Consider the following 24968-nt stretch of genomic DNA (forward strand, 5'->3'; position numbering starts at 1 on the left):
TATTACTGCAAGTGTAACACTTTTGTAAAGAGATAAAACCTTATGAATGAGAGAGAACATTGTATTCAGACATTTGTTATTATTTAATATCTGTCATGGAATAATCTTATTGTCATTATTTTGGAGCGTTACAACTTTGTATCAGAGCTACCAGGTTTGAATACTTTGAGATCATAGGAAGTGGTTAGTACCACAATGGGTTCTCTTGCTAGATGATATTAGGAATAACTTGGTATGCTATATAATAACATGCTTATGTGACAAAGTGGGTATGGAATTTAGTTTCTAAGATATTGATTGGGTCTACGAGTTTCTAAAAGTTCTGTTAGAAGAGCACTTGATCATTGCTATTTCTAACTAGAACTCTGGCAACGTCACAGGACAATCATTATCTAGAGAGGAAATTCGTATATGTTTATATGACTACGTACTTATGTGGAGTGAATTAATTGTTGTCCACTACATTAGGACATGAGTGAGTTAGTTTCGGTACATTTGTAAATGTGCTAATTTCTTGTGTTACCTTCATTAGGATGTCAGGACGTAGACGTGGTGGGGTTAGGCATGGTAGGCCTAGATGGCAGGAAGTGCTATTACCATATGACATTCTGGCATAGGAGGAAGGGGCTGGTCAAGCCAATATGGCCGAACCAGTTGGTCAGCAGGCCATGGGCGCTTTAGGCTGTGAAATGGCGGGAGCTTTACAGGAATCCATGGACATTCTCAGAGCTGAGAATCAAGTCCAGGCCCAAGTAGCAGAGACAAGGCCGTTATTTTTTAAGAGGGAGTTCTTCCAGTATAATCCGATGAGTTTTTGGGAGATTCGTAGGAGCCACTGAAGGCGGATAAATGGCTAGAGTAGATGGTGAAGATGTTCAAGATACTAGGCATCGAGAACGATGGGCTGATAGTGACCTTGGCATCCTTCCAATTGAAAGGAGATGCGGGCCAATGGTGGAAGTTTGTGCATGGAGGCTTTGGGATTACTTGGGAGGCTTTTGATTAAGTCCTCAGTTGGTCTTGTCTGCGTAAGGATTGTGGTTTGTATCTTGTCAACCATGTTTCAGGTGGATTATTATGCTTTTTTGCACTTTTTTTTTTTTAGTAATGGTTTATCTTTGATAAAACGTTATTTTCTTTTGCTGAGAAAAAATAAAATAAAATAAAATAAATAATAATAATAATAATAATAATAATAATAATAATACTGGAGTTTATGGTTGAAGAAATCTAATGAAGTGTTCGATGAAAAGCCACAATGGGCAAATGAGTAGACACAGCATCAGATTCTTTGCAGAGCATGACCTAAGGTGATATCTGTAGTTCACATAAGATTGTAGTCTATTTGTATGGGTAAACAGATGGGTTGAGGTTATAAGATAAATTAGTGATTGTATCGATGTAATTAATTATATTATTGTAATTTTGTTTTTCAATGGATTATGACTCATTGTTGTAATATAATTTATTTTTAAGGTGCATCTTGTTGGCTAATGTCAAACTATTAAACTAGTTTGAAGTAGTAGAGCACTTCATAATCCTTTCCCCTTCCTTTTCATCTTGTCTCTGTTGTGGATGTGGTGTGACTTTTCTGCTGGATTTGGTTACGATCCTTAGGATTTAGAGTGACTCTTCTGTTAGATTTGGTTTTAGTTCTCCATTGCCAATTTCGTTTTTTTTATGCTTAATGGATGAATGAATTTTTCTGACGAAACATTCTGTTGTTGATTGCTATGATGTTGTCCCCAATTGTCGATTGGATCATTGAAGGTATCGTTTGTGTAAGTTATGATGTACATATCAGTTGGTGCTTTCATTGCCTTTGTTTAGTGATGATGTGGTTTTCTTACGATTTTCCCTTTTTTTTTTTTTGCCGTTTGTTGTTCCTGTTTTTTGTTCTAAGATTCATCTCGTACCTCTTTAATTTATAAAAGTTTTACTTGGTGCTAATAACAAATAAAAAAAATTGAGTACCAATAAAAAATATATTGGAATTTGAGTTTGTGTGAAAAGTGTGAGTTATATAAAATAAAAAAAATTTATAGCATGTGACTGCCAATATATCATTTTCTATCTAATTTTCAATAAAAATTAGGTTTATGAGTGAATTGGAAAAAACTTGAATATAAAGAGCCAAAGTGAGAAACAACCAACTTTAAGAACTAAAATAGAAAAATGACTGAACATAAAAAGGGACAAAGTGTAATATACCCATTTTGGATATATATATATATATATATATGTGTGTGTGTGTGTGTGTATAATACTTTTGTGCTTAATTTCAATATAACTAAATAAATATTCATTTTAATATTAAAAATAATAATTAAATTGGAGAAAAAAAATCATTTAAAATTAAAGAATGATTCTAATTATTTATTTTGATAATCTTAACCTTATCATTCTGTAAAAGTGTTATTTAAATAAACATATATAATAATTTTATTTCAATTATTTATGTGTATTTTAATAATCTTAACCCTATCGTGCTATAAAAGCATAACTTAAATTAATATATAATGATTTTATATGATATTAAATTATAACATAATAAAATAAACACTCAATTTGATATTAATAATAATGATTAAATTGAAAGAAAAATTAGTAACATAAAATTAAAAGTGATTCTAATTATTTAATTTTTTTATTAATTTGGAAATAAAAATATGTAGGAATGGAAGGTATGCAAAATTTATTTTAAAAAATTAAATATAAGTATGTTGTGGTTGGATTAAGAAAAAATAGATAGGTTAATTATGTTGAGCATTGATTTTTCTTTAATAGTTATTTTAAGGGATTTTTAGTTTAAGGTTCCTAATATTAAGATTTTATAAGATAAATGACATATAACATTTCCATAATAGTTAGGGTCGCTCAATATTTTCACAGAAAAATTTTAGCACAGAGGAATTTTAGCATAGAGAAATTTTGGCATAGAGAAATTTCAGTATAGAGAAATTTGTCTTCATAAAGAAATTTCAACTCTTCAAAAAGAAATTTTAGCTTCACAGACAAATTTTATCTGTGACGAGTTGAAATTTCTCTATGACGAGCTGAAATTTTCCTTGGAGATGTTGGTTTCAATGTCAGCAACCTCTTTATCCATCTCCTTAAGGGTTTCCTCAATGCTCTTGTTGGCTTTCTTAGTGTGGGAAAGAGTGCTCTTGCTGACCTCTCGTCGTCTCCAATCAGATCAATGATGTTGTCGTTAAGCATGGAAGACTTGGCCCCAGCAGCATACTCATTAGCTTCTTCTTTATCTCATTCTTCAGAGCCAACTATCTTTTCGGATTGAGGATCTTTGGCAGAAGAATGAGGGAAAAGTGATGGAAACTTTGAGATCTCGGTATGGAAATCATCGGGGATAGATAGGGAGGTCAAAGCAGCGATCCATCTAAGGCTGAAGCCTCTATTGCAAACGATGTTCACTTGTTTCTTCTAGCCCTCTTTGACGTCTACATTCCCTTCCTCGTAGGTTTTAGCATTGGTCTCATTGATTTCTTCTTCCTTTGTTGCCAATGCTTAGGAAAGATTCTTTCCAGCTTCAATAACCCTCTCCTTGGTAGCCTTGGCAGCAATTTCAATCTTCTGTGCTTCGGCCTTGGTAGTGGCAATGGTTGTACATTGCTTCTCACGTTTCTTCTTTGATTCGTTGAGTCAATGAAGGTAGTCTGTTGCCTTAAGGGTTTTCTTTATCAGACCCTTCTTCATCAACTCAGCTATGCATGCGAAGGAGTGAGCATACTGAATGGACTACAAAAAATAGAAAAAAAGAAATAGTTAGCAAAAATGTTACAAGTGTTGAGTAGATTGGACTACAAAAAAGAAATAGTTAGCAAAAACAAATATTTATTCTTTTTGGCTTTTGGACTGATGAAGGAAATGGAGTATATTGGATGGTCACAATGTCAGAGATGTCACCTAGAATGTCGTTGACAATAACAACTCGACGTGCCATCTTATCTGAGGTTGCAGCAAGTGTGATGCATAGTTTGATATTTGGAAGGGTGGTGGGAGGATTATTTGGATCGTAAGATGGAAGCTTGGGACCTTGGCGTTTCTTGCTCCGAGTTATTGCTGCCGAATGGTCACTTAGTCAGTATTTGCGTTGGGCAGGAAAGACGTGTAGAGAAGGTGTCGAGGTGGAAGGTTGGTTGGCTGGATCAAAAGTAGAACCTTGGTTAGAGCACGAGGAAGATGTGGAAGTTGTTGCTAATGGCAGAGTCCGGCTCCGTGATGGGATGCCGAGAAGTGGAGACTTGTAGGTGGTGACGTAGTTGAGCAGCAAAGGTGTTTTTTGCTTGTTGATGGGTAGTTCAAGAAGCTTGGTGAGGCCGACTCGCTTTATGTATGCTTTGCGAAAGGATTTGAGGTCGACTCGCTTTACGTATGCTTTGCGAAAAGATTTGCTAAGCTAAGGAAGTTCTGGAAAAAAATAAGAAAGAAGAAAGGTTATAAATTTGACGAAGTGTTAGATACAGGTTTTAAAGTGTGTGATCTAGGGTATTATTGCTCACCCTCATGATCCCCTAAAATCCTTCTGCACAAAGTGGAGAGGCGAAGGTTATCATCTGGAGCAAATTCTCAATTGCTAGAGATGATAAAGTATTCTTCTCCAACACCCTTGTTGGATTTTGGAAGGTCGGCTATTAGCTTATAGGTAATGGATCTGGATTTCAAGTAGAAAGAGGTGCCATTCTTGGATGTGAAGGCGTATATGGTGAAGGCGCATATGGTGTAGCCATATTGGATATGGGGGAGGGCCTGATTTACGTTATGTTAGCGACATAACTCGGCGATTTATGATATAGAAGGTGTTTATGGCTAGTTGCATGGTGTTTAGTTTGTAAAATTGTATCATCTGGTTGAAGGAATTTGATTCCACCTTCTAAAAAAGGCACCACGAGGAAAGGAATGTAGTTCTCCTTGGCGGTAATGGAATTGTTCTTGCTGGCTAATCTAATTTGGACGTCATCTGGGATGTGGAATTCTCAGCAAAAGTTACCTAGTTTGGTCGGGGTATCAACTCTCTATCTGTGCGTACCCATTATGAATGGATAGTGTGTTCTTGGTTTTTTTGCATAAGGTTTTAGAATGAATTCCTAAGTTTCTCGTTTTCCTAGTGTGATTCTGTAGTAAAACCCAAATTAAAGTCTAAATGATGCAAGAACTATGGGTAAATTTTGAAAAATAGATGAAAACCATGAAAAACATAAACATAATTTGAGGATCATGAGGAGTTGAAATGCAAAAATCAAGGATACTAAGGAATCAAAACTGAAATCTAAGGATCGAATAACTTACAAAGGATTTTAAGCAAAATGGAGATCGGATTTATGTTCGTCGAAGTGAAATGATGCATTTGATTAGAATAGAATGCTTGAACGAACGTCAGAGGTGATGATCGGAAGGAGTTACAGTTGTGAAAACTCGAAAGGACAACAATGGTGAGAGGAAGTTTGGGAATAGAGAGAGATGAAATGTGGAAGTGAAAAGGCAAAGAGAATGAAGAAAGAGTTTTGGTGAATTCAAAAGTGAGGTAAGGAGCAATGATTTGAATTCCTTGGAAAATGTGTGACAATTGGCGGTAGGTGATGTCACGACCCAAACTCGCCCCTATAGGTTTAGTGCCGTAACCGGCCAGTAATCCTGGGATTATCAAAGGCCTCTTAACAGAATAACAAAATATAAGGGGCTAACGGAAGCAAATACAAACATACAACGTCCATAGAGCTATGTAGACATACATGGGACAACAAATTTAAAACTTAAATATATACAAATGACATCAAAATTACATAAGTCATGCATCACCACACAGGTATTATGATAAGGGACTTAGCCTAGTGTACAAATAAACAAAACAAAGCAAAAACATCCTTAACATGATCTACAAAAATTTGACTTCTTCAAACGGGAACCTCCCTAGGAGGCACAAGGTTGGCTGATAACAGACTTCCAGGCAGCCATCACTAAGCCCGGTCATGCTCCTGATCACCTACATACATAATATTAAATAGTGAGTGAAAGTCTAGTGAATAATAAAAGAGTAAAGGGTTTAATGAATGATGTCCCATATCAGATTTAGAAAGCAGAGTTCGGATTAGAAACAGATTCATAGTCTTATTCAGAATTTAAAAGCATGTACTTATTCAATTTCATAGATGACCATACGTGGTACACCCATTAGCGCTAACAGATCAGATATAGAGCATTAAGGGTCATACTTGACCAGTTTCATAAAGGAACCTCTAGTATCGGGAATAGATAACATACTTAAGCCACGGTATTGTTACTCCCGGGCGAGGGCCTTGTGCTTATAGACCACGATATTATTATCCCTGGGCAAGGGTCATGTGCTAAGGATGCCACGAATACATTTTAATGTATGGACAATCATTCATTGATACAGAACTTAGTATTTTAGAAAACAAAGCATTTCTTGTCATATCATATAGGAAAATACTTAAACGTAAACATAGCTTTACGAAGTTATTACTCACGGGTGGCTCTAATAGCAAAACAGACATAGCAGACAGATCAAGCAGTTACTGGCGTATGACCTACACAAACACAGAACGGATACATATTGAAACACACAACCAAAATTTCTTTAACTTAGTTCTTTCTTATCTTGGTGTGTTTCTAGTCCTTATCCTCATTATTGTGCCTTAATTTTGTCCTAGGAATGCCTAGGATGAAATTAGAATGCCAAAATACACTTTGAAACACTTTGAAAATTTTCAAAAACAGGAAACCTCGCTCAAGCGTCACTTCCTACGCTCAAGCGAGCCCTTAGTTCTACAAAAGTACTGGTTATGTGAATTTTTCGCTCGACGGTCGCTCGAGCGGTTTACAAAACTTGTAAACTTCTGGGAGCATGCATTTTATGCTTGAGCCAACTTTTGGTCGCTCGAGCGGAAGTGCAAAACAAATAGTGGTCGCGTGAGCGCAGAATTTGTGGCTCGAGTAGTGAGGCAGAATTCTGGAAATTCCAGATTTGCTTCCAAGCTTCAAAACTCGAATTCAAAGCCACAAATCATGTTCTTTTGAGCCAAAATTTTTAAGGGAACATGTGTAAACTTGTAAAACATAGGGAATTCAAAATCATTTCGCAAAATCAAGGCCCAAAAGCTTGCCAATTGTGCAAAATCAAACTTGAAATGTTGAAACATAACATGCATATAATTTCTTGATTTCAAAGCTTTCAAAACATGAGCTATTAAGGTAATTTGGTATGAAAATTCATGAATTCTCAAAGCAAAGGCAACATGAACACATGTATGTGGGAATTCTTTGAATTCAACTTCAAAATCATGAGAATTATGCATGCATTAAATGACTACTCCCAGATTCCTTAGTCTAAGCTCAATTCTCATGTTTAACCACCTTAATCTCTTGAACTCTTTCACTAATGTCCTGAATACAAAGCTTAAGGACAAGATTCTCACCCAAGTCTTTAATTCTTTAAAGTTGAGTGATGTGCTTAAGCAATTCCCAATCTCCTAGCAACTTCCTTCCAAACCTTAAGTTTTGATCGCAATCTCTCTCTTGGCCTCCTTCTCACTCACATTGAACTCAAGAAGATGAGAAATGAAAGTGTAAATAATGGCCCTTAAGTCAACGAGTTGCCTTATATAGGCTAAATTTGGGAGTTTACTTAATAACTAATTAAGTGACATTATTTATTCATTGTAATTATTTGGTTTCGAATCAAATTTCGATTAAACCTACCATAAATTCCCAAAAATTTCAAATAACACATAAATCTAGTCAATTTCATGATTGGATCCCGATAAGGCCTTCAATTCGCGGAATAAAACAGAAACATAGACAGATATTTCTACGACAGACAGATGTAAACATAAATAACATGTAATACATGCAATTAATGTAGAATTTTCTCTTAATTACTTATTAAGCAATCTTAATCAAATATTATTAGCTAATCATAGGTCGGGGTTGTTACAGGTGATGTCAGGCGGCGTGAGTCAAGAGTGATGAGACGCGTCTGTTGATTTAACAAGTATAGACAAGTGGGGTGGTAACACATCGCTATGTTGGTTTTGATGGCTTTGGAATTTGTTGGAATAAATAGACTTAAAGTCTTGAATTCTTGAACCACCAAACGATGACCTCGGCTAGTAGTGTGATTTCGATTGATGTGTTAGACTTGAATGAGATAGAGCATCCTGGTTCTTAGTGGACGCATGTGAATCCTTGTTTCTTGAAGCTGATAAGTCATGATCTCAGTTGGATGAGTATCCTCCAACATGTTGTTTAGTCAACATGTTGAGAAAATGGACGATGTAAGTTCTATTACCTCAGTTTGCCGAGCTAATAGAACATAGGGGCAGTTATGGGCACATATTTTTGGGTTGCCCATGTGGTCTAGTTGGTTAGTCGAGGTGCCATGTAGGTGGTCTTGGATTGCTAAGGTATGATGCAATCATATCGGAATTCGAGATATTCAGATGAGGACTGAGAGTCCTAGATGATATTAGGTTACCTATTTGGGTAATGATGAACTCTTGAGAGAGTTTGTTCTCATCTAAATAAGAGGAGTCATAGATAAGTGATATCTTGGAGTCCTATGAAGCAAGACTTCTAGGGGACGAGGGCAATATTCATTATAAAAGAAAGGCACCCCGTGAGTCTAAGGTATGTTTTACTTTGTGAGTTTTGTGATTAAGTTGTTATCTTAGAAAGATAAGTTAACTGACTTGATCGTCAGAGTGCCCCTGAGTGGACGAGCCACCATGATTTGCTATCTTCTTGTGTGCAATTGTTAGGCTTCTCTATATTGCCACGTGCTCTTCAGTCTTGTTCCCTAAATCTCAAAGACAAGATTCGATTGATTGTGAGGTCAGATTTCATCACCCGCAAATATTAGCAACAAACGTTAACTAATAAGAAAAAACATATAGGACCTCTTTTACTACCAAAGTTGGAAAGGGATGTTTCACTAATTTTTTCATTAAAAAAATTAAAATTTACAATTTAAGTTTTATAATTTTAACTACAATGACATAATAAGTCAGATTTTAATTTATCACAAATTTCATCTTGTAAGACTCAACTCAATAATTATGTCATTACAAATGAACTATAAATCTTAAATTATAGATCTCAACCTTTCTTTTTTCATGTACTCCATATTTGTCCATTTGTTCATTTCTTGGTGAAAATGAAATGCTACCATTATTTTTCAACTGTCTCAACGGGGGTTAATTATGTTGTCTTCTATTAGCACTAATAAAGTAATCAATAATATTATTAAAAAAATAATCTAGAATTCTAACAATGGGGTGAATATATACTAACCAAAATTTGGAGAAAAAAAAACTATTGACTAAAACATCAATTTCTATCACAAAAAAAAATAAAAAAAAAAAATAAAAAAAAAAACCATGAAAAAACATAAATGATAATTATTTTTTATATCTTGAATTACAAAAGATAGCAATTTTAAGACATTTTTTCAATACTAGTCGTAACTATTTTTTTTTAAGATGCTATCTTTTGCCCAAATTATTAATTTTTATACTTTGAACATTATGTTTCATAGATGTAGAATGGCGAATCCGTATAATTTAAAAATAATTAATAACTAATACTAATATATGAGTGAGTGAATTCGTAGGAGGCGATCGCTTCTACATCCATCAATGATGTTTATGAATTTCTTACCGTGTCTTACAAGCGATGAGTCTCATATATTTGTGAATTTTATAACTTGTGAGAGAGGTAGTGAGAAATATAGTGCTATAAGTGATGCTTTACCTTCTTTTTTTTTTTCTGAAAAGCAACAAAGAATATTATTAAACATAAGCAATAAAAGAGAAAGAGGACAAGATGCTCTACCATTATTAATAATATTATATGCTCTTTTCCTTTTCTCTTTTGAATTTATTATTTTTTTTTAACATTTTACACTTTATTATTTAAGCAATGAGAATCCACTCCCTAAAATAATCTTAGGGAGTTTTAAAGTTGAATTGTCATTCAGATGGTCGCATTCCATTTCATTTTGTTTTTATTCAAGTGAATTAAACATAAGTATTAAAGTTTGCAACTAGATTAATAAATAATTCATCTATTTTCTTCTCCTTATATTTAATTTTATTTTGACCTACCTATACGGAGACTTTTTTTTAAAAAAATTATTTACCAAACAGCAGTACTTTGAAATAAAATTCTCATATCCAAATAATTAAATTTTTTTTAATTTAAAATATTTTATGAGGCATTTTCAAAAGACGACTTCAAAATTAAAGTAATATTTTAAAAAAATCAATTTTTTTTATAATTAATTAGTTTAGAAAAAAAAGACATTATGAAACAACTTGGGATATAAGTTTAAAACTTGAATTTTTAAATAAAAAAATGGAGTTCGGTAAGAAACTCTGTAGATATTAAGTAAATAACACTAGCGTGCCATATAGTTTAGAAAATATACATATAGTTTCACAAGCTTAACATAATTTTGTTTGATACTTTTAAAGTTTACATAATATTTTAGTGTCATTTTCATCAATAATTTGTTAGTCGCACGAATGAAAAAATAATATTGTAATTTCTTTTACTTTAAAATGTGTATTTTACCTTATTTACTTTTGAATCAATTTTGGGCACTTTAGCTCTACCAAAAAGAAGGATGATACAATTATATCAAACTTCTAAAGCTAATTATATCTATATTTTTAAATCTCAGAGGTGATCATTCTAATTTACCGCTTTTTTCTATCTTAAAATTTTGAACTTTTATTTGCATTTATTTCTTTGTTTTAACATGGCATCATTTTTTAATTGGAAAATGATTCACCAACATCAAAAAAACATTATGCAAAAAGTTTGTCCAGAATCATATACCCTGCTTGCTAAAGAGAAGGGGAGGGCCCTACATGCTTTATACTTTGCTTGCTATTCAATTACCTACCTACCAAACTTGTCTGAAACAGCTCTACGCAAGATATTGATCAGGGCAGAGACAATGCTGATGTTGATGTTGGTAAGGCCAACACACGTAGTAAGGTACGACGATTCCTCTTTCCTACTTGTTGCACTGGTTTTACTACAAGTGCAATCTCTTTCAATTTGGCAATTGGGTCCAAGTTAAAGAAGATCACTGTTCAGTTACAAGATGTTACTACAAGAACTAAGGAACTAGGTTTGGTGAAAAGGGCTATTGGGGGGAACTTGGTTTGGTGAAGAAGGCTATTGGGGGGACTAAGTATACAAATGTGTGGCCAAGACGAGAAACTGCATATTTGTTGGATGATCCTTTTGTTTCTGGCAGAGATGAAGAAAAAAAATGGATTATTGAATTGCTTCTTAGAGATACAACAACTCAAAACAAAGTCGATGCCATTCCCATTACCGGCATGAGTGGAATTTCAAGACTACTCTGGCTTATCTCATTTACGATGATGATGGTGTCAAAAACCATTTTGATCTAAAAGCGTGGGTTTATGTATCTAACGAGTTTGATGTTAAGAGAATAACAAAAGCAATTCTGGATTCATTCACTCTCCAGTCATGCGATTTGAGAGAGTTAACTAACCTTTAGGTCATGTTTGTTTGAACGGACTGGATTAGTATTCTCATGACTAATAGTCCTAGGACTACCAATCCGTTGGATTATGTATCCTATCTTAACTAATAGTCAAATTTAAAATAATTAATCCGTACTTCAATTGTTTAACCAAACATTGAATTAATAATTTTATTGGACTATTAGTCCAATCTCAAGCTCATGTCCACCCAAACAAACATAGCCTTAAGGTAAACTTGAGGTCACACGGGCAGGAAAAAGTTTTTGCTTGTCCTAGACGATGTGTTTAGAGATGAAGAGTGGAGTTCACTACAATCTCTGTTGCAAGCCGGAGCACATGGATGTAAATGTTGGTATTTTTTCATAATAATATTAGAAAAATATAAAAAATAAATTAAATGGAAATAACAAAACAATTTTTTTTAAATTAAAGAATGAAATAAAAAATAAACTACAAAATTAAAAATATAGGAATGAACTAGATTCCAAGATGGAACATATTATAAGACGGATTCACATAGATATACAAAATAATATACAAGAAATAGTTTAAATCTAAAAGTTTGAAGAATAAAAGATGAGAGACGCATACCGAAACTTGTGTGATACCACCGTTTCCTTAAAGCAAATTCATCACCTCCTGATGGGTGCTGGAGGTACGCCGGCGTCTGTCTTCTAAGATACGACGGTCGAAATCAGCTTATACAAAAGTACCATATGAATAGTTTCGAAGCAAGTACCAAAGAAGGAGCTAGTAAAAAGAAGATAAAAAATTTCTTTGGTATTATCTCAAAACACCATCTCATTTTCTATAAAAAAAAATCTCTTCAAAATTATTCTACCAAGTTGGAGGGGAAATGCCTCTATTTATATAAGTAAGGGAGTCCCTCGCCATGAGGGATTAAATGCCATTAACCAAGGCCATCAACTCTAACCATTACACTACAACAATCTACACTTTTGGCAACCAAATTTGGCGACTAAAGGGATTTAGTCGCCAAAAGTTCAATTTTTGGCTATTAAAAATTATTTTGGTCGCCATTTGTTCAAGTTTTTGCTACTAAAATATTTTAGTTGACGTATATTATTTATTGGAGACTAAAAAAAACATTAGTCGGTAAATTTTTCACAATAGGCAACTAAAAAAAATATTAGTCGTCGTTACTCTAGTTTTTTAGCTACTAAATTTTATTTTAGTCGTAATATACTAATTTTTGCCGATTGAAATAAATTTAGTGGCCAAATAATAGCCACATTTGCATTGTTACTCTTTGGCGACTAAGAATTTGGTCGGCAAATATGTAGTTTTGGCGACAAAAAAATATTTAGTTACGGTATACTCAATTTTTTTCGACAAAGAACAGTTAGTCGCCAAATAGTAAACTGATGGCGACTAAAAACGTTTTAGTCGCTAAAAGATTTATAATATTTAGTGGGAACATATTTTAGACACCCAGATTTCAGTCCCTTTCCTCTGTCTCTCTCTCACACAAAGAACCTCACCTCCTCACTTCACTAAAGTCCGTCACCACCGTTGCTCACGTCCGTCGCACATCGCCGCCGCAAATCTCCATGGCCACCGCCGCAATACGACCAAGTTCTTTCTATTTCTTCCCTCTCTCTTTTGCTCTCTCTCTCGCTCTCACTCGCTCACTCTCTGTCTCTCTCGCTCTCACTCTCAGTCGCTCGCTCTTTGTCTCTCTTTTGCTCGCTTGCGAGTCTTTGTCTCTGTCTCTCTCTCCCTTCCTCTATTTTCCCATTTCTCGCTCTTGCTTTAGGGTTTTGCATGATTTACCAAGTCTAATTTCGTGTTGATTTCTGAAATGGGTTTGGTTTAGGTGGTTTGATTTCTAGGGTTTTATGGGTTTGATGTGGTAAATAGGTTTGATTTAAGTGGTTTGATACCTTTTCCCCTCTTTTCCTTTCTCTCTCATTAGGCTCAAAGCCCTAATCCGACTCATTGTGTATGTATTTTCATGTATGGTTGCTCGTTAGTTTCAAATTGTGTATGTATTTGCATGTATGGTTGCTCATTGATTGTGTGTGTATTCTTATGTATTCTGATTATTTGAATTGAAATTTGATGCTATGATTGTATTAGTAAAGAATTTATTTGCTTCCCTTTTATGATTGATTCAGATAGCTACGTAAACTTCTTAGTTGAGGGAGTGAGGAAGCAGAAATGGTTTGGCAGTTTTACAACATAATTTTTTACAAGGCGTAGAAGATACAATTAGGGGAAACCTATGAAACTTATGTACACAAGATCAAATGAAAAAGTTGTATCTGTATATATACATATGTATATGTTATGTATAGAAGGTAGAAGATTAAGGTTTCCATTGTTTTATAAAGGATAATAGTTTTGGTTTAAGAAAGATTCCAATTTTCAGTTTTCTTTGTTGATTTTGTTATGTAATAAACATTTTATTCTTATATTTTGTAATTATAATAAATAACTAAACATAGAACTAATGTTATTATCCATCTCATCAACAACGATAATGTGGCTCGATAAAATGCATGGGGTAGAGAAGGGAACGCATGAAGGGGTTGAGGATTTCTATTCATTCAGTTGCTTTAGTGTTTGAACAAAATTTGTAATTTGTTCTAAACTGGGTTATTTTTGTGTTTTGCTTGTTTTTGGATTACTGTGCTATGGGTCTAAGCTTTCTTGCAAAGCTATTTAATCTATTTGTGAATTAAAGTGTTGGTTGATTATTTTTGCAGAGTACAGAAAAACATCCAGCCAAGAGATCAGTTGAAAACAACTCTGATGATAAGGCAGGAGGTGACAGAACTTCACCTGGTGCTGGAGAAGATCATACCAGGGATGTCAAAAGACAAAAGAAACTGAAGGATGGGTTGTTTCATATGGCTGTGAAAATTAATGGTTGCACTCAACCATATGTAGCAGTTTCAAAATTGGAATCAAAATTTGAAAATCTCTCTGGTGCGAAGGCACCTACAATTTCAGATTTATGCGATGCAAATAGAAGTATTTGTGCCTTTTGCCAGTGCTCTGGGCTTACTGATGTGAGTTTCCATTACTGGATGCCCTTGTCTCTACATTTCCTTTGTGACAATTGATATTGCTGTGAACATTGTTTTTCCTTTTTTTAAAAAAAAAAAAAAAAAGAAAAAGAATTCTTTTGAAATATCTTGGAGTTTCTCTAGCTACAAAGTATTTATGGGGTTAATTTTTTTTTCTTTTTCCTTTTTAATTTTTTTTTTAACTGTGTTTGTAGAGAACTAGGCCTATGTTGCATTATGTCAATGGAAAGGAGGTTGCAGGAGATGCAGCAACGAACCCCAGAACTGGGCCTATGTTGCATTAGTTTTTATTTTTTTATTTTGTTCCTGTATTACAACTCAATTGCTGCATCATAGTGATACCAAATATTTTTTGCTAGCATAGCTTGGAATGTCTGAATTATTTGAGGTTTGCTGCATCGTAGTGATACCAAATGTTACTCTCGCTTCGTTGCTCTGCTTTGCTATTCAATCAATCAATTTATGATCTGGATCTCTTCAATATTGTTGCTGTTCCAGATTTTAACATGTAAGTCTCAACATATTCAATGCTTCTCACGTATGTCATTTTCCTTAATATTTGATGTGCTTTGTGATTTTCCCCTTTTAAAAGAAGTCAAGGTTGTTTATAGTTGAAAAGTGCCATAATAAAAAGTTTGCATTCTTATGTGCAACAGTTCTCATTTCTAAGCCACATCAAATGTCATAATCCATGAGATCAACAAGGCCCAGAATATGTATCAATAATCACTGTTTTTGATGAAATTGCTTTATGAGTTGGCAACCTTTAAACAAATATTGATTGTGTCATGGACTTTATTTTACAAGCTTGGTCATTCACCCATAATCTAAGAATAAAATCATCAAAGTACATGTTACCAAGATTCTGGAAATATAAAGCTAATGAAGGACTTCAAAGTCTGAAATGATTAAAAATATCAGGACTATACGACATAATAGACAATACTTAAGAGGCAATAGATGATCATCACTATTTCTAACTGTCATATTTGCATATGATGAGCATTCTAACTTTACAGTGTGCTCGTAGATGTCATGAAACTGGCTGATCAATATTATAGAACATGAGGAGCCTTTCCACTTCTTACTCCAAGTTGCATAACATCTTCTTAATTTCCCAACTCGCATCTTTTGATATTGTATTTCCATCCTTTGTTATTTCATCAATGTACTCCCAACTATGGTAAACATATTACTTTAACTTTGTACTTGCAGAGTGATGGAAAACAGCAAACTTCAAGGTCAAATTCCAGTTGCTTTCTTCAGCCTTCCTCAGTTGCAGACTCAGTAAATTTCAGTTCAATCTCATTTGGTATTACATTGCATATAATGCTTTAGAATCCAAAGTAAGATAACTGATTACTTCTACACTTATTTTAAAATGACCTTTGAAGCTAGAGGCCTCTGAAATCATGGGACTACACAATCATTCAAAGTTGCAGGCTTTGAAGGCCAAAGAGGCGCAGAAGAAGGCTCAGTAGGTGGACGACAAGTCGGGGAGGTTGTTGGAGGAGAGGGAATGAGGGAATGAATTAGGGAAGAAGAGCGATTTGCAGGATTGATTAGTTGTTAAAATAATTTAGAAACACAAGAAATGAATTTGAGAAAATGGGTATGGAAATTTTAAATAATAATAATAAATAAATAAATAAACCAGGATGTTGATCTTACATGTCTGACTTGGAAGCAATGGAGAGGTTTTGATCTTACATGGTCTTTCACCTTCAAAAATTTGTTGCTATGTGTTTTTTCAGGTTTTTTATTTTTTATTTTTTATTTTTCTAAATGCTTGGGCTTCTCCTCATAGTTCTCAGGCCATGGTTCTAAAACAACCTCTTCATTTACATAGAATTCATGGCATCCTTGAATTCTATGTAAATCTCAGGGCTAGAGTTTCACAGCTGGCAATACACATGGCTATTTGGTTTTGGATCAGTATCTCCTCTATAGTAGTCCTTATCCATCAATTATGTTGATTAATGGTATTCAACTTAAACAAACTCGATAGATTTTTGTCTCACTTTCTTGCGGTCTTGTTTATTTTGACTTGACAGTGTAGTCAATTTTGTTGTTTGGGGCTTTTAAGATTTGATTTCGAAAATTAACCACTTATTGTGTTATTTTATTTAGGTGATTGAAAAACTGGATGCTGTTAATTTAGACTGTGTTACCGGTAAGGTGATATTTCGTGACATCTCATTCAAACATGGTGAGGATATGCCTCTTGTATTAAATGGGTTGGACCTTCATATAAAAGCTGGAGAAACAGTTGCTTTTGTTGGGCCCTCAGGAGGAGGAAAGACAATGCTTATGAAACTGCTTCTTCGCATTTATGATCCTCTGTGTGATGAGTCATCTATGATTATAAACTATGATTATAAACCTTGTTCTGACATATTTGTTTTGACATTTGACAATTCATTTATGATTATTTTCATTATTTTTTTGTGACCTTTTGTTTGTCCCATGTTAACAGGTTGTATACTAATACATAATCATAAAATCCAAAATATTTGGTTGGAAAGTTTAAGGAGCCATGTTGGGCTGGTCTCTCAGGATACGGTGAGTAATTGTCAACTACCTGATGTCATTTCTGCATATTTTTTGTTTGTGAACTTGGACATGGGTTGTATGTATGTCTTCATATTGAAGCTGTTCATCGTAGTTCGTCATCAGAGTATGGCTTAGATTATCCATAATCTATTTGCTAGTTTCATTGTTGTTTTTCTTGCTGGTATTAGGGATTCGAGGCTTGCAGCTGCTGCTTATGGGGGCCAATTTTCATGTATTTTAGGAGAGTAAGAATCTCATATACCAAATATCAACTTTTAATCTTTCTATTTTTTTATTTTTCTTTTCTTTTATTTTTTTTGTTCTTTTACTTTTATGTTTTAGTGTAACTCTGTAGGAACAATCCCAATGATGAACTTTTCTAGTTCCTACTTTCCAAAGCCATCCAAGATATTGATCATTGTAGCTTGTAATTATAAAAATACAACTGTCATGTCATTCTAAATGAGTTTTATGTATACAAATTATATTTATTTAGATATTGTTTGGAATAAATCCCACCCAAGCTATGGAATTATCATGTCCTTTGAGAATTGGAGTTTTCTAATTCTTCATCTTCCCCTCTCTTTGTCTCTATCTCTTCATTTTTCTTTTTTTTTTTCTTTTTTTTTTTTGTAATTATGTGGTTTAGGGAAACTTATCGAAGAGATCACTCCACAATAATGCAAAGAAGTTTGAATTTCAGGCTAAGGTGTCTCGACTTATAGACATCATTATCAACTCACTTTACAACAATAAAGATATCTTCTTTAGGAAATATATTTGGCATCGTAGTGAATATATTTTTGTATGGAAGACATGTTTTGGTATGATTCTCTGTTTTGTATGGAATAATATTATTATTTTAGGTTGGAGTATACTTAATTTGTATGAAATTTGACATTAAAAGTTATTTCTTTTTGGATGGTTGGAAGTGAAATGGATGCAAATTGTGGAATGATTGATAATAGATGTATTGTTTTACTTATATATACGATATAGGTTGCATGTAATACATACATATTTTGGACAAATTAATTAAAAATAAAATAAAATCATGTTTTTGGCGACTAAACAATTAGTAGCCAAAAATGAAGTAAATATTTTTAGCGACTAAATAGTTAGCAGCTAAAAATTAAAAAAAAAATGAAAAAAAACTTTTGGCTTCTAAATATTTAGTAGCTAAAAATAAAAATAAAATGGAGAAAAACTTTTGGCTACTAAATATTTAGTATCTAAAAATAAAAATAAAATAAAGAAAAACTTTTGGCTACTAAATATTTGGTAGCTAAAATAAAAATAGACTTTAGGCGACTAAGAATTTAGTAACTAAAAAATAATAATAATAAAATAAGATGGAAAAAAAACCCTTTGGGGACTAAAACTTTGGTCGTCGTAGATACTTCAAGTTTTGGCAACCAAAGTTTTAATAGCAAAAAATAAGATTTTTGGCGACTAAAATATTATTTATTCACGTTGTGAAGAGGAGCATGAAGAGCATCTTCGTACTATCCTGCAACTTCTTAGGGAGCACCGTTTGTATGCAAAATATGAGAAATGTGAATTTTGGCTTTCTGAAGTGAAGTTTTTGGATCACGTAGTTTTGGGAAATGGAATTATGGTGGATTCTTCAAAAATAGAAACTGTGCTGGGTTGGGAGCAGCCTAAGAACACCTCAGAAATTCATAGCTTTTTGGGCTTAGCCGGTTACTACCACCGATTTGTAAAGAATTTCTTTTCCTTAGCATCACTATTAACTAGATTGATCCCGTAAGGGAGTAAGGTTCGTTTGGAGCAAAGCATGTGAGAATTCCTTCCGGAACTAAAGCTTAGATTGACTGCCGCTCCAATTCTTATCATTCCGGAGCGAGGTACCCCACACAGAAATTACACAATTTTATGTGTACAGTGAATCAATTTATACTATGCACTCTCTTTTTTATACTTGATTATGACATATTTATAAATCCTATCACTTCCTTCACAAATGAATGCCATGAGAATAGTATTTATAGAAGTGATTGAAACCATTGTAAAAGGCCCTTCCATTTGAATGGAGTCCATTTCCATCCACTTCTAAAATTTTCTTACATATTTAAGAGATATTTTTGGGGCAAACTGATATTTTCTCCACTTTTCAGAATGAAAGTAATCAATTACCTATATTCACGAGCCTATGCATTGCGTGCTAGATTGCATGTTTGACCCATTGTGGGTGTCTTCTTTATATAAAGTATGAATAACTGTTTTGAGGTTGTTTATTATTAATATTATTATTATTATCAGCAAAGAGAAGAAGATATTGCTGGCGATTGAAAGGAAAGTGATACAAGGAGAGAAAAAAAAAGTGTGGAGGCAAGGAGCCGCATCAAAACTGTTTTGAGATGCTTCACTATTTGTGGGATAGTACACCCATGCTTGGGGGTGACAAGCATTATCCAGATATGTTGTTGGGATACCCTTTCATTATCTATACCAGAATAACCAAGCAAAGTAGTTTAGTTGATTAGCCTAGCAAAGCATCTAATTAAGTAGAGTGTCTAGTTGTGCACCCTAACAAAATAAATCCGAGCAAGAGTGCACCCGAGCTATTTGAGCTGAGTACCTACCTCTCGAGCAAAGTGCCTAGCTCCCGAACAAATAATCCGAGCTGAGCATCCAAGTAGAAAATTACGCCACATGTCCGTGTTAAGACTCACATAATATGCTAATTTTGGCTCTCACAATTGGGGAATGCCATTTGTGGGAGAGTGGTTTGGAAATACTCTTTGGATCCAATAGGACGCTCTTAAGATTATGAAAGATGAGCTTTTGATTTTTAAACTCTAAGCAAGATTGATGTGTTTGAGTTGTGATTACACTTGTGTAAGGTTAGTATTTCAACTTTTAAAGGAAGATTACTTGAAATCTTGGCTTGAAGTTCAGTTGAACTCAATCTTTGATGAATTTTCGGGCTGTCTGAGTTTGCCCAGACCGCACGAGCTGCCACGGGCCCCGCACGAGTGAAACATGAAAAAAAAAAAAAGGTTTTGATTTTGCTCCTTGGGTGCTCGAGCGGCAGGTGTTTCTGCTCGAGCGGATTTGGGCCGCACGAACGGTGAAGACTTCCGCACATGCGGAACCCTGTTTCGGCCCAACTTCAAAAAGGTATATCTCCCTCATCCGGACTCTATTTTAAGCGATTCTTGAGCCTAAATTCAAGCCCCGCAAGTCTAGTTTCCAATGTTAGTAGTCTCACATCCAAAGTCTAAATACACAAATAGATATGTTCAAATTAGTGAACGCTATTCACTTTCTTTCTAACCGTTTCATGCTATTTCCTCTCCTAATCCAGTTTCCTTTCGTTTCTTCCTATTTTCCTAGACACGAATTATGACCCATTGAAAACTGATGAGTTTAGAACCAACAAAAATAATTGGTTAAGGAGCAAAGTAAGGGATTGACTTATTTGGTTAAGAAAAGATTAAGAGAACTAGATTTGATCAAGAGAGTAATTCTATGTTCCGATATGTTGTGCCATGCACATTGTGTTTGCAGGTCATGATTCGAGGACCGGTCAACCATTTCTGGAAATCACCATGAGTAATAGTATAGTAAAGATATGTTTTTCATTATAGATTTTGATTTATGTACGATATGATCTTCTAATATTGTATTTTGTCAAAATGCACAAGTTTCCAAGAAGTGTGAAATGAGTTATGAACAAGAAATGCGAATTGTTTTTAATATGATATGGTGGGCCCAAAGCCGTTCCGTTGATCCGTTTCGTTTATGCTATGACATGATATGACTTGTTCAGTCTTTAATACCTATTGATTTATGGTATGGAACAAAGTGTTATACGGAACTAAGTGCTACAGTGTGAGTCACCTCTAGAGTCCGTACGAGTCACCTCTTGGGTCCATACATACATAAATGTTGGGCCTGGGGCCATTTGATATATGATTAGGCCCAAGGCTATTTTGATATGTGCAAATTGGGCCCGAGACCGTTTTCATAAATGTTGGGCCCAAGGCCGTTTTGATATGTGCAAATTGGGCCCGAGACTGTTTTGATAAATGTTGGGCCTAAGGCCGTTTTGATATGAGCAAATTGGGCCCGAGACCGTTTTGATAAATGTTAAGCCTGAGGCCGTTTTGATTACACGATTATGGATATTGTGAGAATCCTATGATTATTACGTTGTTTACTGTATTATTACTCATTGAGCTTCGCTCACTCAATATTATGTATGCACATGTAGGTAATCTGCAGCATAGAGCGCACCCCTAGAGTCAGCTTCAGGAGCTATTCATTTTTAGACCCAATCGAGTTTGCCTCCAAGATGGAGTTTTGTCTTGACTCACACCACACCTTGATCTTATTTTGTTTTTGCTTTCATGGTCTTGGGTTGTAAACACTATGTACAATTTTTTCTTTGGCTCCTGTATTTTGTTGGGCTGTTAAATGTATTAATGTGTTACATGGTTATTGCTATGATCTTACTCATGATTGGCACAACTCAATGGACTCCTTCTCATCATATGCTTCCGTTATGGCCCCATTAACATAAATATTTTGTATGTTTGTTTGAGGCCTTCGGTAATCCACGAATTACCGGCCAGTTATGACCCAAACTTTTATGGACGGGTTCGGGTCATGACAGAATGGTATCAGAGCACGAGTAAATACCTCACACACAAGTTCAATTGAGAAATAAGGAGTTTAGAAAAGAATTAGGAACATTTGCATTTTGCACTACAAGTGTATGAGATAAGGTGTGAACCCATGATCTTTATATGAGCATAAGCATGAAAGATATGAATACAAGTGTGCTTCTAAACTTCTTATGGAATATAAAGTGTATAAGAATACATGTGTAAGTATGATTATTATTTGAGCAAGTATGGTTTTAATTGGGCATGGACATGGAAATTGTGAAACCTTGTCTACGTTTCTAATCTCAGCATAAGAAGTAGCCCATGTGTTATAAGTATCAACAGAAGCTATGTGAACTAATGAGTAATTTGGATTTCAATATGAACGAGTGACTTATGAAAACATGAGTATACGAACATGAGGGTTATAGGATTTACGTGAACCCATATATGCAACTTTGTTATAGATGTGGCGAAATGAGTCATAAGGAAAGGGATTGTCCCCGGATCGAACAAAGTGTGAATGGACCCGCTACCTTGATCAGTTTTGTACCAATGGCAAGATCTTCTACAATGAGTGGAATCGCAAGCCAAGGTAGAGTAACTGTACTCGTCCCAGAAAACACTCAGAATACTAAGACCGCTATTCCAGGTACTGTCACTGTTTATGAACAAATGCTTATGTGTTGGTTGACTAGGGACTCTCATATATATGCACCGTTGCTCGGAATGTTAATTGATTGTGGATAAATATCTCTCTGTGCCTTTGTTTGAAATGATTGTTATAGTACTGATCCCGACTCCCTAGACCATTGGAGCTAACGCTACAACTATGTGGCTAGATTGGATACCTCGTATAATAAACCCCATATTAGTTGTGATTACATACCTTGCTTGGTTAACGTGGACGAGATTATTTGATTGGGTTCTTAGAATCATGAATTTGTGATGATATAATCTACTTGGAATTTCCGCATACCAAATTCTATATTGTGTAATCACTTTAAGTTATGAACAACTATGTGCCTGTGTATTTACATGTGAACTTATTCGAAGGAAACTCTATGGTATGGAACCTCAACCACTTTGATATGAACCATTATGATGCCTGATCTGGAGAACAAATGAACTTAGCATGATTGTGCGACTTTGGCCAGAATCTCTAAGCGAACTGATTGAACCCTTGGAACCAAATACCATGCTTGAGAATGATGTGATAGGACCTTTATCTGATTTGATTTGATGAGAATCTTTATTTAGTTTGTTTTTTTTCTAGACGAATTATGAATTGTTAGCAAGCAATGATTGGGTTATATTGTGATAAGGATCGCATGTAGATTGCCAGCAACAAACATGAACCCTATTAAGGACCAACATTCGGCTATGGGACAGATATGTGGTATGGGTGAAGTAGGTTATACGGGGCTAGTAACTGATTGATATACCAAATTACTACTTCTGTGTTACCGTGTTTTGACTTGATGCTATAAGAATTGTTACTCGTGAATTATGTGTTTATGAACACTACTTGAGAAAAACCTTAACTATTTGGGAGTATTTGAATTGTAATTGATACTATAGGGTTGTGAGAATTACGCACGTCATGTGATTAATTGTTTCAGTGTTATCCCTGCTAACTTAGGAATGCGTGGGGAGAGATCAACAAGAATATGTTTCATAAAGTGTGAGGAGACTTGAACTAGAATTGAATCCCTTATGGTTACGTAATCGATTATTGGTAAAATTATAACTCTTCTACTTGAGCATTTGAAACTTAATTTGAGGTTGCTAAAACAATTGGGATGAGAATACTTCGATTTGCCAAGATAACTATTGAACATTTTTATTACGTGTGAACAAACGTTTGTATGATGATTGATTCAGGACCCATTCTTTTATTTCGACCGATTTGGTTATAAATGAGTTGATCATTGGGGCTAATGTTATGTGTTATGTGTCCCATCGTTATCCAGAGGATCCATATTATTTGGAAGTGTTATACTATGGATTTGACTCAATACTTTTATTATGAATTATTAAGATGTACCTTCGAATATGATAAGTAAATGTTAATCATATGCCTATGTGAGTTGCCTCTGACTTCTGAGGATAAATGACTTTTCTTGTGGAACTAATGGAGTAAATCCCCACCCTTTTGATTTGCTATTGACGACTTGCGAAGTGTTTAAGAATTTGCATCCGAATTATTGTTGCAAAGGTATTAATGGACCGAGATGTTGGATTTGCTATTGATATTGTGTATCAACACTTATTTATTTGGAAGACTTCATATAAGATGTCAATAAAGGAGTATTTTGATTTATTTGAAGTTAAATAGGATCATGAGCATCATTTGGGATTATCCTCAACTATTTGGCGGCATGTGGGTTATTTAGAGTCATGTAATTGTTAGTCGATATGTGGTTATTTAACTAGAAGTATCTAAAGTGATGTGATAGATGAGAGTAATGTGTCATGATTGTACGTTTGCGGCTTGATGTTATGAGGTTGATTCCGAGATTGGCTGAGTAGCATTTGATACCAATATCCAATGGGTTAGATCATGAATATAGGTTATTAACCATTTAATGAGGATGAGTTAAACTTCTGTGATGAGAACATCGAAAGGTAAAGACGTTGCTTGAGGAAAGAGGGAGAAGTAACGGGATCAAGACATACAATTTGTTTCCCGTACGAGTCCACAAGTTTGGAGGACCAAACTTCCTAAATAGGGGAAAACTGTGATAACCCAACTCGTATTATGCTTAATTATACACGTGTTTATATCTTTAATATGAATTTGCAAGTTAAGTATGTGAATTATGTGATTTTGGATTTTATATCTGTTGAATGTAGGAAAATTTGTTGCAATTAGAACTTTGAACTGAAAATTGAAAGTCTTAGAGGCGCGATAAACCAAAACTGACTTTATATCTATGATTAAATGTTGGGCCCGAGGCCGTTTTGATATGTGCAAATTGAGCCCGAGGCCATTTTGATAAATTTTGGGCCCGAGGTCGTTTTGTTATATTATTGGGCCCCGTGGCCGTTTTGATATACGATCGGGCCTGAGGCCATTTTAATATGAGCAAATTGGGCCCGAGACCGTTTTGATGAATGTTGGGCCCCAAGGCCGTTTTGATTACACGATTATGGCTATTGTGAGAATC

At 34.6% G+C, this 24968-nt stretch overlaps 1 protein-coding gene across 7 annotated transcripts; it reads left to right on the forward strand.

Moving 5' to 3' along the window:
* Window positions 1-13019: 13019 nt before the first annotated feature.
* Window positions 13020-18131, forward strand: LOC114303639 (uncharacterized). 7 transcript variants are annotated; one of them, XM_082914889.1, is made up of 7 exons: window positions 13020-13521; window positions 14288-14593; window positions 15827-15898; window positions 16742-16820; window positions 17088-17173; window positions 17353-17409; window positions 17814-18131. In XM_082914889.1, the coding sequence occupies exons 2-7, from the start codon at window positions 14432-14434 to the stop codon at window positions 18060-18062; spliced, it is 705 nt and encodes a 234-aa protein (XP_082771015.1). In that variant the 5' UTR covers window positions 13020-13521; window positions 14288-14431; the 3' UTR covers window positions 18063-18131. The 7 variants fall into 7 exon arrangements, 4 of the variants coding, with proteins under 4 accessions (XP_082771015.1, XP_082771013.1, XP_082771012.1 ...); XM_082914887.1 differs by having other exon boundaries at window positions 13379-13535; XM_082914886.1 differs by having other exon boundaries at window positions 13399-13563.
* The last annotated feature ends 6837 nt before the right edge of the window (window positions 18132-24968 follow it).

The sequence above is a fragment of the Camellia sinensis genome, chromosome 2, assembly GCF_055761805.1.
Source record: "Camellia sinensis isolate YWXY chromosome 2, ASM5576180v1, whole genome shotgun sequence".
NCBI classification, from domain to species: domain Eukaryota; kingdom Viridiplantae; phylum Streptophyta; class Magnoliopsida; order Ericales; family Theaceae; genus Camellia; species Camellia sinensis.